General features: G+C 41.4%; 1 protein-coding gene across 9 annotated transcripts in view; it reads left to right on the top strand.

The window, feature by feature from the left end:
* MROH1 (maestro heat like repeat family member 1) overlaps window positions 1-12,782 on the top strand; it is a 183,653-nt gene that overhangs the window by 90,597 nt on the left and 80,274 nt on the right. For 8 of the 9 annotated variants that reach the window (XM_069097030.1, XM_069097031.1, XM_069097034.1 and 5 more), the window contains 7 exons: window positions 1,013-1,157; window positions 1,432-1,472; window positions 1,774-1,915; window positions 2,272-2,324; window positions 4,453-4,560; window positions 9,997-10,116; window positions 11,258-11,380. In XM_069097030.1, the coding sequence (XP_068953131.1) occupies window positions 1,013-1,157; window positions 1,432-1,472; window positions 1,774-1,915; window positions 2,272-2,324; window positions 4,453-4,560; window positions 9,997-10,116; window positions 11,258-11,380 (732 nt within the window). The remainder of the gene's footprint in view (window positions 1-1,012; window positions 1,158-1,431; window positions 1,473-1,773; window positions 1,916-2,271; window positions 2,325-4,452; window positions 4,561-9,996; window positions 10,117-11,257; window positions 11,381-12,782) is intronic. The other variant, XM_069097028.1, reaches the window with a different exon arrangement.

Below are 12,782 nucleotides of genomic sequence, written 5' to 3'. Positions count from 1 at the left end.
CAAAATTATCTCTCTTATTTTTGTTGATCTTCTCTTGTTTAGTTGTGATTTCTTCCCCTATTTACAGGTCTGAAAGATAATTCTTCTTTAGTTCTCTAAGTTGTTTATAATGTATCTCTTAGAGATACAAACATAAAGATATATATATATAGAGAGAGATATAAACATAAAGTTGTTTATAATGTATCTCTTTATGTCTAAGTCATATAACCCTTTTAAGCTTATCTTGGTATATAGTATGAGATGTTGATCTGTACTTAGCTTCTGCCAGACTACTTTCTAGGATTCTGAGTGACTTTTAAAAGTCTAATAGTGAACCCTTAACCTAGTAATTGGACCTTTGGATTTATCAAACAGTAAACTGCTAGGGTTGTTTGCTTCTGGATGTTGTATACCTAATCTGTTTCACTGGTCGACCTCTTTTTTTTAACCAGTACCAAATCATTTTAATGATTACTACTTCTTAGTACAACTTGAGATCTGGTACCAATAGGTCCCCTTTTTCCCCCCATTTTTTTCCTTTTTTCTCTTGAGGTCCTTGGTCTTTTTTTCCCATCCAGATGAATTTTATAATTTCCTCTAGCTTTATAAAGTAATGCTTAATTTTCTATAATGAAATAATTCCTGAGTCCTAGGTAACTGATAGTGCTTATTTTTGAAGTCCTATTTCTTGGGCATTGACCAGGCCTGCACAAAATCGTGGGCCATAAGAGTCCTGTGCACTGCTTCAGTCCGCCATAGGATTTCAGCAGCCTGTGAAAAATAGAGAATATAAAACAGGCCTGCACAACATCTGGCCTGCAGGCCACTTTGGCTGGTCACAAGTGGCCCACGGGTCATATGTTGTATAGATCTGCCATTGACCATAAAGACTTTAGCTGTAGATCTTTACCTGTCAAATGCAGGGTGAAGCCATATGGCATTGCCAAAGGCAAAATCATAGGAAAAGTCCATAGAAGCCTGCTTGTTTGGGAAGGATGCTTTGTCACCTGGGTGTTTTGTCCCCATGCAGGTTCTTTGGCCATACCTTCTGGAGTTCCTAATCCCTGTCCAGTTCACTAATGCCCTGACACCACTCTGCAAGAGTCTCATGCATCTGGCTATGAAGAGGCAGGAGGAAGGGGAAAATTCATTCCTCATTCAGTATGATTCAAATGGTTTGTACCATTTGTACCACCTCAGCCCATAGAATTAAGCTGCTTATAAACTTTGGGCATATCTAGTCACAAGCAGAAGACTGGTTTGTTTTTTGTTTTTTTCAGGGTGTGGGGTAGGAAGGAAGGAAGGGAATGAGCATTTTTTTAAGCCCTTATCATGTGCCAAGTGTCTTTGCTAAGCACTGAGGAAAGGGTACAGGAAGCAAGAAAGGAGAAGGTGTTGGAGTTCAGGTTTAGTTAAGTGAATGTTTTTGTGTTTATTTCTCTTTTTCAGTAAACCTTCCATCTCCCTTTGCTTTAACTACAAGACTCTTGGTAAGTGTTTGTGGCTTAACCTTGAAGCTTCCAAAGGAACTGGGTGTTTTCTTATTTTTGGAGGGGGTAGTGAGGTAGACTTAGTGGACTCACTGACCAGACCTCATCTGCTTCTGAAGGAAGTTGGACTATGGATTAAAATTTCCCTGTACCTCATTGCTTCTCTTGATATTCTTCTAAGCTTTGTTTGCCCTGGACATGAGATTAGGATCTTAGCCAGGAGAATTTGTGAGCATCCAACATGAAGTTCTTGCCCAGAGCCTACAGTTTCTGATTTTGATTTTCTTTCTTTTCTTCACAGATTGTATCTTCACACCCTTACCTGGGGGAGGGCAGAGGAGCAGCTTCTCTACGGCTTCTGAATGTTTTGCACCTTAATATCCATCCACTATTGGGTCAGCGTTGGAAGAAAACTATCCCTCCCTTAGTAAACTATCTGGAAGGTAAAGCTTTCATAGATAGAGGGTGGGGAGGAAGAAAAGAGGGAAGGACCTGAGGGAAAGGAAAGAACTATACCTGTTCAATGCAATGCCTATTTTTTATGGAGTTTAGCTGGATTCCCATAAGGAGTATTTCCTTTAGTAGCCTCTCAGTGCTTTAACTGGCACCTTGGAATGACAGTTTAAAAATAAACCCTAAATCAAGTGGGATAAATTTGGCTGTATAGTTTTCCTTTGATCTCCCTCGGGGATAGTGGGTGAACTGGGGCTGGGTGGTTGGGGTCAGGGGAGAGCCTGTCTATGTTTATGAATAGCTGTGGTCAGTCCCTCCAGCCAGTCTAACTGAATTATTATTTCAGAACACAATGAAGAAACCCTGTCTCAGAAGGAGTGGGAAGAAAAGCTGCTGATGGTAGGAAATAGGAAAGGATGCTTTATTTTCTGATGGAAAAAGAGAGGGAGGAGACTGTGAGAAAGGAGAGCAGTATGTTATAGTGGAAAGAACATTATATTTGAGAGTTAAGGGACCAGAGTTTGAATCCTGACTCCAGCTCTTAGTTAACTAGGAATGTGGCTGTGGACAAATCATTCAATTTATCTGAATCTGTTCCACATCCTTAGAATGGGAGTTAATAATACTTGAATTATTTATGTGATAGAGTTATCATGAAAAAAGTGCTTTATAAACTTTAAAGAATTGTATGGATTTGAATGTGTCAGGCATCAACCAAGAGAAACTGTTCATCAGGGAAACAATCTACCAGGCAATGATGGAGATTAGCTATGGGAGCCAGCCACCTAGGCATCTTTTTCATAGGGGGTAGAGTTAATGGGTCCAGGCAAGAATTTGCTGTCCCCCATAGGATAGAGTGCTCTGTTCCTTTACTTTCCCCCTAACCCTGCTAAATGGTATTAGTAAGACCAGTTGTTGGGAAGAAGTGTAAATTGGTGTCCTCAAAGAAGGAAATGAGGTCTACCAAATTCTCTCTTATAAGGGAGGTAAACAGACCAGAGGACAAATTCTACTACCACCCCAATCTCAGCTGAGCTGGAACAGAGCCTGAGGGGACACTCCTGGAGGGAGGATGGCATGATATAGCAGACTGATCTTTCAGTATAAGGAGCTAAGCAACTTGGATTTCCATCTGTACCACTAACTTGCTCTGTGACACTGGACAAGTGGCCACATCTGGGTCTTTAGTTAATGTTTATTAAGCATCTGTGACGTACAAGACATTGTGCTAAGCACGGGGATGCAAATGCAAAAGGATAGTCACTTCAAGGAGCTTATATTCTAATGGGGGAAGATAGTACACACAGGGCAGCCAGCTAGGGGATAGAGTGCCAGACTTGGAGTCAGGAAGACTCATCTTCCTGAGTTCAAATATGACCTCACACACTTACTAGCACATCAGTTAACCCTCTTTGCCTCAGTTTCCTCATCTGTAAAATGAGCTGGAGGAGAAAATAGCAAACCACTGCAGTATCTTTGCCAAGAGAACCCCAAATGGGGTCGCAAAGAGCCAGACGTGACTGAAACTCCTGAAAAACAGCAACAGAAGTGCACAAAAGGAAGCTGAAGGAGGATGAGAGAGAGGAGCAGGAAAGGTATGTGGAGGAATAGTGGAAAAATCGGACAAGTCCCAAAGTGTTTGTCCAGGTGAGAAATGAGGAGATGCTTGGAGAGGGCCATATGGCTGCACCAGGCTTTACAACACTTACCTTCCCCTGTTTCTTCTCTGTCTTGCTAACTTGAAATTACAACAAACCTCTTTATGTGGCAGAGGTCATATTGAGGCTAGCTATGACACTAAAGAAGCTTTACTTTTAGAGATGTGAAGAATTCAGAGAAGGCAAGTTATGATTTCATCCTGGTACTCACTTTCTTGAGGCTCTCCTCATAAGTATATAAGGGTCCACCTTTTATGCAGGGCTCTACAACTCCTGAGGCCCAGGTTGAGTCCGCGTTTAGGAGAAATGACACTGTCCTCCTCGCTTTTCCATGAATGAGACACTCCATCTCTGAGTTCTGGGCATTTTCTCTGGCTGTCCCCCTTGCCTGGAACACTCTCACCACTGACTTCCCTAGCTTCCTTTAAGTCTCAACTAAAATCCCACCTTCTACAAGAAGACTCTTAATTCTAGTGCTTTTCCTCTTGGTTATTTCCTATTTATCTGTATATAGCTTTCTTTGTATATATTTGTTTGCATGTTGTCCACTTAATTAGATTGCAGGGTCCTTGAGGGCAGGGCCTGTTTTTTGCCTCTTTTTGTGTCCCAACATTTAGCACAGTGTCTGGTGCTTAATAAATGTTTTATTGCTGGCTAGTACTATCCTACTGAGCATTTTCTAACACTTCAGGGAAGCTGAAGGCAGATACTCAAGAAAGCTCTTGTGACTTTGACAATTCCCTATGGCACAGAGCTTGTGATATTAACTGCCATGGTTGAGTGTGGGGAATGGTCTTTGAGAGTGAACAGATATTCTGGCTTTACTGCTCCCCGAGCAGTGTGCATTGGTGTCTATTATGTGTTTGCAGTTCCTCCGGGATACCCTTATGATTGTATCTGATAACACATGGATTTGCCAGCTGAGTTTGGAGATGTGTAAACAGCTGAACTGCTATAATGGAACGCCTCTGGAGAAGGTCTGTTTTTGCTATTTCTAGTGCATTTTGCTCTTTCTAGTGTATATACTGTTTTGCAGGGGTTGGGGAGTGGAGTGAGAGGGGGAATGGATCCCTAAAAGAAGCCCAAACCTCAGCCCACCTCCTTGACATTAAGGTAGGGTGGAGAAAGACCATCTTGCAAGAGGAGAGTTTCCTGAGGTTAGGAAGACTGCAGAAGAAATAGGTTTGGGATCCCAAGTACTATCAGTATTCCTTGCTCACAAGCCCAGTAGCCACAGCCTGGTGAAATCCCAGTCAATCATATATAGACATTGATGATTTAACATATGGGATTAATATGTTAATGTCATTTGGCACTGGTTCTTGTTCAGTCACTGGACCCTTTCAACTAGCCTTTATTAAAATACCTTATGTTTCTAGGAAGCAGACCTAGGACTGAAGTCTAGTCCACAGGAAAATCTACTGCTATTTCCATGCTGTTGACTAGACCATATTATTTAAAGTAGTCCCAATGGAAACCACTCCTTTTGTTTCTTGCTGATTCATGTTTTGCTGCATGTTCCTCCTGTCCTGTACATTTGTACTGTGTGAAACTTGACTGACATTCTCTTGTGGTACAGAATAGGGCTTCATTCCACTGATTCTGTCACAGTTTGTATAAGATTCTCCCCAAGTCATGGATCTTCCTGAGAACTTCACCTTCCCAGGGAACCAGTTTCTTTTCTTAATTGCATTCAGGACCCTGTTCCTTTGGTCCAAGACTTCCTTCATATCTCTCTCTATATGGAATTTATTAGTTCTGTATGGATGCAAATGAGTAACTCAACCAGTCTTCTATTAGAATCATGCACTTCAGGACCCAAAAGGCCCCTACTGCTATTAACCCAGGTTACATTAGCTCTGCCCCTAATTCAATTTAACAAACATCTATTAAAGATTTACTTTGTTATGGTATTGGGGAGGCAAAGAAGAAAAACAGTACTATTCTTGACCTCAAGGAGCATGTATCTATGATACAAATACTTACATAGTTAAGTAAGATACAGAATAGAATGTAATAAGGACAAAATAGAGATCCAGAATAAGTGTTCTAGAAATATTTGATATGCAGAAATCATTTTTGGTTGGGAATGGCTTCATGGAAGAGGTAATTTCCAAACTGAGCCTTGAGGGAAGAGAAGACTTTCTGAGATGGGGACTTCGATTCTAGATAGGTCGATTTTTAGCTGCCAGTTGGACATTTAGATAGCAATGTCCAGCAGGCAATTCAAAATGCTAAGCTATAGCACAGGAGTGAGATTGGGGCTGGAGATACAGATTTGAAAGCCATCTGCATAGAGATGATAAAGCCATGGGAAGATATAAGTTTTCAAAGAAAGAAAGATGTAGAGAAAACAGAAGAGTATGGACAGAACTTTGGGGACATCAATATTTAGAGTTGGATGAGGAAAACAAACCCTCAAAAAAGACCTAGAAAAGGCAGTGAGACAAACCAAAAAATACAGTTACCCGTTCCACATTGTGATTTGCTCCATGATGGTTTCAGTATATCCTAGGTCAGCATAAGAAATTAAATGGAAATTTTGGGGGAGTTTTGTGGAAGCCACATAATATGTGGAGGCTAGTAGACAACACAGAAAAGGTTTGGAAACTCAGAAATACATAAAATATATGTGTAACATTGTATAATATAGCCCATGACCAAATACTTAATCCAGGTTTGGGGTTTTTTTTGGAGGGCGATTTGGGGTTAAGTGACTTGCCCAAGGTCACACGGCTAGTGTGAGTGTGTGTGTGTGTGGTGTCTGAGGCCAGATTTGAACTGAGGTCCTCCTGACTTTAGGGCCGGTGCTCTATTCATCTAGCTGCCTCTTAATCCAGGTTTTACAATAAAGAACAGTAAACACTTTAGAAAAGAAAAAAGGAAAAAAAATAATTCAGCACAAAGGGAGGGTGAAAAAATTTTACACAGATTTTTCCAGATTGCAGGGGTGCCACCATCCAAATCCCTATGATGTGGGAGGGATAACTGTAGTATCATATAAATTGAGGAAAGAGAGAGTATCTGATTTAGGGTGGTCAGCCATATTAGTTGCTACAGAAATCTCTTGAGATAGAGATTATGTAAATAAACTGGGAATGTGTAGCCTGGAGAAAAGAAGACTCAAGAGACATGAAAGTTATGTTTATATATTTGAAAGCCTATTTTGTGGAAGAGGGATTTTAACCTGTTAATTTGGTTCCATAGGGCAGAGCTAGGTATAAATTGCAGAGTCAAATTTAGGCTTAACACAAGGGAAGATTTGGGCAGCTAGGTGCCACAGTGGATAGAGTGCTGGGCCTGGAGTCAGGAAGACTCACCTTCTTGAGTTCAAATCTGGCCTCACACACTCACTAGCTGTGTGACCCTGGGCAATTCACTTAACCCATTTGCCTCAGGTTTCTTCCTCTGTAAAATGAGCTGGAGAAGGAATGGGCAAACCACTCTTGTATCTTTGTCAAGAAAACCCCAGGTGGGGTCATGAAATGTCAGACAACAGAACAACAAAAACAACAATGGGAAAACTTGCAAACAGTTAGAGCTGTCCCAACAGTAGACTGGGTTACCTTGAGAGGTGGTGGATTCCTTTTCTTCTGAGATCAGACTGGGGCATTATACTTGGGATTCCTTTCAGGTACTGGTTAAACTAGATTACTTACGTGGTCCCTTCCCATTCAAGTCCTATGATTCTCTGAATCAAAGAAAGAAATGATGTTAAAGGTCTGGAACAGAGGGCCTATAATGTAGGTTTGACTGATTAAGTAGCTAAATAATTGTCTTTAAAACTAAAGAAAAGTCAATAATAGTAAAGACTGAGAGGGGCAGCTAGGTGGTGCAGTGAATAGAGCACCAGCCCTGGAGTCAGGAGGACCTGAGTTCAAATCCAGCCTCAGACTCTTAACACTTACTAGCCATGTGACCTTGAGCATGTCACAACCCCAATTGCCCTCCAAAAAGCAACAACAACAACAAAAAAAATACTGAGAAAAGGCCACTGGATTGAAGAAAAGTCATTTGTAACCTTGGAGGGCAGGTTCAGTAGAGTAGAAAGGAGGGAAACCAGATTGTAGGGGCAAGGGAAGTTCAGTTAGCTAGTATGTAGACTCCCAGTTACTGGGCAGTTAGAAGTTGAAATGGCAGTGGTACTGGGCAGTGGCTTTTTGAGGAAGAATGAGAATCTGTCTTCCTGGGTTCAGTTCTGTGGAGGAGCTGTGAGTCCTGGCGGTCCTTGACTTCCGTTCTTTACTACTGGCTTTGTTTAGATTGAAGAGGAAATACATGTCTTTTTTAGAACCAGACTTCAGTTAATGAGAGTGGCATGCCTTGAATGAGTCACCAACATGGTACAAGTTGTGAGATCAAGGAAGTTTGATGCTGCATCAGATAATGAAGGAAAGCAGCCCTGGGCCCTGGCTGGGAGGGGGCATTCTCTGCTGGGAAAGATCTGGTGTGCTCCCTAGCACAGTGCTTAGGCACTTAGTCAGTGCTTGTTGAAGAGGCATGCAGGCAGAGTGATAAATGGAGTACATTTCAGGCATGAAGTATTGACTGTGCACATGTATAGCAGAGCGGTAGTAGCCTACAGGATGATAGCAAGGCACAGCAGTCCAGTTTGGTAGGAACATGGAATGTTTGAATATAGTAATGAGTATATTAAATATTGTGTAGACTAAGACTGGAAAGGTAGGCTGGAGAGAGATTTTTGGGGAGGGCCTTGAATACTTGAAGACAAAGGAGTTTGTATTTGATCCTTTTGTTATCCACTTTAGCACTCCTGAACTCCTTCTGGCAGTATCATGTTATGCTTTTGTGTTCATCTTCAGTAGCCAGCTGGTTCTGTCATCTTTTTTTTTTTTCTTTTTGGAGGGAAAAGGCAGGACAGTTGGAATTAAGTGACTTGCCCAAGGTCACATGGCTAGTAAGTGCTAAGTGCCTGAGGCCGAATTTGAACTCAGGTCCTCCTGACTCCAGGGTCAGTACTCTATTCACTGTGCCACCTAGCCGCCCCCTGTCATCTTTATATATGCCTTTTTAAGTCTAATTTGATTGGCAAGTTCCCATTGCTCTCTTTGACAACTTCCCTTAAAAAGACATCATTGATGCTGATGGGATTTTTAGGTGTAACTATCTCACAGGTGGTTGGAGATTTGAGACTGGGGTATTGGGGAGATTTGGAAGAAGTAAATAAATCATCTGCAAACAAGTGTCCATTGAAGGCGCTGAAGGAATTGAGATCACCAGGGGAAAAGCTAAAGAGAGAAAAGAAGAAGGCTTCATCTCTTACCACAAACTTCATGCTATAACTAGACTTTTCTCAGGGTTTTTATAAGGACACGGAAAGCTTAACAGGGTGAGGTTTAGGTAACAAAAACAATTCCACATGGCAAAGACCAGGGGGCTTAAAACTTGCTAAACTTAGCCTTTCTAGTTAACATTTCCTTCTGATATGATTTTACTTATCACCTCAGTGTCTCATCCCACCTACAGATGCTCTGAATAAAAATTATTTTCCCCAGGTTTTTATCCAAGGCTCACTATTTAGTCTGTTGAGAAGTCTCCTAATCATTGGTGAGGTCTTGGCTCAACTCAAACAGCCTTAGTAATGAAGGACTCATTACCTTGCACAGGCATCTTATCCCATGATTAAAGAGCTCTAACTGTTTGGAATACTTTTCCTATATTGAGTTAAAATTTGCCTCCCTCTAGCTTCCACCATTCATCTTAGTTCTCCCTGGGAAAATATAATCAGTTTGTCCTTGGCAGAGGACTTCCTTCTTGCTGTGCTCTATATAAACATCATAAGAACACTTTTTCATTTAACTTCCATACAGGTAATTAACTTATCCCTCTCTGGAAGAGACCATAACATGACCATTATAAAGTATCACAGACAGTCCATATAGAAACATTTCCCAAAGGCTCCACCCAGGAATAAGGAGGCATTTCATGAGTGTGTGTGTGTGTGTGTGTGTGTGTGTGTGTGTGTTGTATGTGAATGAGAAGATTGAATTTTGTAAAATGTTCTGGGTTCTCCTGAGCTTTTATCTTCCTCTGCTGCAGCATAGGGGCGTAATCACTATTTCCTCTCCTTTATCTTCTATGTACACCTTCCCCCTTCCCCCCCGCCACCCCTTACCTGTTTATCATGCTTGGGGTTTCCTAACTTAATTCCTTCCTTCTTCATCCTCCTCTCTTTCCTGTACACTCAAGAAGCTAAGTACAGGACACTACAAACCCTTACATCCTTAAGTGCTAACTCAGGCCTGCCTTTTCCAATCCTAGGAGTGGCATGAGGTAACCTCTAAAGGTAATTCTCCTGACTAAGTGTGAAACCATATTTCCATTTTCTAGTAAGGAGTTGCATAGGAGATTTGAGATCCATAATTTAAGCAAATGTCATATTTTATTTCCAGAATTTCCTGTATAAATGCATAGGAACTACACTGGGGGCTACTTCAAATAAGGAGATAGTGAGAAAACATCTTCAGGAACTTCTTGAGACAGCACGGTACCAAGAAGAAGCAGAAAGGGAGGTACTGGAACTTTGCCTTTTTTTTAAAGTTTCTAGAAGCCAAAAATGTCTACTAGGTCTGGGCTAGCCCTTCTATTATCCCTGTTTTTCCTCTGTCTTTCAAGATTGTTTGTGATAAAATTGAGGATGTTCAGCATGCTCCCTTTCCATTCTTAATTGTACTAATTGATGTTCTTATACTTTGAGTAATAAATTTCAAGGTCCCATCCCCAGGATCAAATTCTTTAAAAATCTCCTATATCATTACCTCCCCCTGCCACTCTCCCATTAGTCTTCCCTAAGAGTTAACCTCTCAGATAAACACATGAAGAAACTAAGAGTGGCATGTTGTACTTAGAAAATTTGCAGAAAGGGCCCCATGATTGTAATCACTCTCACCTCTGAACTGATATGATTAGAAAAGAACTTTGAGTTCTTCCTTTACTGAGTAATTCATCATTTTCCTTCCCTAATTAAAAAAAAAAAAGGTAAGACCCTCTCCCAGGCTATATGGAGGAAGTATATACTCTACAAAATTTGCTGATCTTCAGAATAGAGGATTACTGTCTCTTTCACATTTTTCCTCTCCTCTTTGGCAAGCTGCCTTCAGGGCAAGTGTGTGTAGTTCCTGTAAACCCCATTCTTTTTCAGCTAGTGTCCATATGAGCAACTAAGAGTAGTCTTGAAGGGTCAGCCAGGTAGCACAGCAAGTAAGAGCACCGGCCCCAGTGTCAGGATGACCTGGATCGAATCCGGGCTCAGATACTCAGCACCACACCCAGAAATAACTGGCTATGTAACCTTGAGCAAGTTACTTAACCCCGATTGCTTATTTAAAAAAAAAAAAGTAGTCTTGAAGAGTTGATGAGTTACTCCTGACAGTTCCTTTGGGGAAGCTGTCTCTAGAGGACACATTGCCTCATAGACAGTCTAATAGACATAGAAATAGGTAGAAATCTCAGAAGGGTTACTCAGTCTTGAATGAGGTATTGCATTGGGTAGTAAAAAGAGGAGCTTGTTCCCTTAGAAGGCAGGGAGTCCCAGAAATCCTTATTCTGGGGCCAAGGAGAATGGTTTCAGGGCTAGTCAACTCAGACAGAAAGCCTAGGCTGGCACATTAAGCACCATTCCCTCCTGACACTGTATGTATGTGCTATCCTTAGGGGCTGGCCTGTGGCTTTGGGATTTGTGCCATCAGTCACCTAGATGACACCCTTATGAAACTGGAGGACTTTGTGAAATCAGACATCTTCAGGAAATCTGTGGGCATATTTAACATTTTTAAGGTATGTAGTTAATCTCCAGAAAGTGAATTGGAAAGAGTGATAAATACTAGTGGAGGAAGATTTATCTTCTTGGCCTTGGCCTCTGGCCCCCAGAATCCCAGTGTGTTCCCAGCTCTTCTGCATATAGTATAACTTTATTGTTTTGCCAACTTTTTGCCTCATCTTTTATATCATTAACACTTGCAATACACATTTTGTCTCCTTTTTCCTATCTGGGGAAACTGATTTACAAAGAGTCAGAAAGAGTGAGTGATTAGTCCATACAAATGAGGTACAGCCAAGTTTAAGCCCTCACTGAACGGACTGATGAGCTTAGGCTTCATTTCTAGGAAGACCCTAGAAGATGGTTTTGTGGTATCATCTAAGCCTTTTTGGTTTGAGTAGAACATAGCATGTGGATTACCTTCCTTAGGAATGAGAAGGAACAGTCCTTGATGGGCAGAAGGTCCAACTCTTTCCATGACTGCTGGTAATCTGAGAATGAATTAGTGAGGACTCTTGTTGGAGTGCCCCCATTAGGGACACTGCCATTAGACAGAAGACTCTTCCTGAGACCCCAGAATAGCTGTGGGCAGTGAGAAAATACTCATTAGTTGTTGGCTCTTGGTCCCTTATCCTTGTTTTCAGGGTTAGGACTGCTCAGTGGGGATATCTTAGGCTGCCAAAACCTCTTCCTAAGGTTTTTCTTTCTCTTCCTGCTAAGACCCCATGACAGTCTTGATTTGGGAATTGACTGCCAGAATTTTGCTTATCAGTCTATGCCCTCTGGTGGCCAAAAGGAATGTTGTTGTTGACTCAAGTCCAACTCCTCATGAACCCATTTGAGGTTTTATTGGCAAAGATACTGGAGTGGTTTGCCGTTTCCTTTTCCAGCTCATTTTACAGATGAGGAAACTGGGGCAAGAGACTTGCACAGGGTCACACAGCTAGTAAGTGTCTGAAGCTGAATTTGAACTCAGAAAGATGAGTTTTTCTGATTCCAGGCCTGGTACTCTATCCACTGTACCACCTAGCTGCCTTTAGTATTCAACCACATTATTGTCTCTGTCTCATCCCCAAAGTAGAGAGAATTCAACACTTGATCTAAGTCCCTGCAGTAATCAGACCCCACTAACAAATAAAGGACCGGTTTCTCAGATGAAACTCTCCCAGTGTTGTACCCTTTGATTATGCTTCCTACTTCCTCGTGTCTTAAAGCTCAAAGAACCTTAGTGATCATCTAGTTCAGGAGTTCTTACTTGGGATCTGTGATCTTGTTTTTGAAAATATCTTGACAACTTTATTTTAGTACAGTTTCCTTTATGATCTAATGTATTTTATGCATTTAAAAACATGATTCCGAGAGAAAGGGTCCATAGGTTTCACCAATTTGATTACCAAAAGGGTCTGTGATAGGAGAAAA

Source organism: Petaurus breviceps, unplaced genomic scaffold, assembly GCF_028583685.1.
Source record: "Petaurus breviceps papuanus isolate PSGF00001 unplaced genomic scaffold, PetGlider_PUasm1.0 350, whole genome shotgun sequence".
Classification (NCBI taxonomy): Eukaryota; Metazoa; Chordata; class Mammalia; order Diprotodontia; family Petauridae; genus Petaurus; species Petaurus breviceps.
Note: the sequence above shows the minus strand (reverse complement) of the source record. Positions and strands in the feature narration are given on the sequence as shown.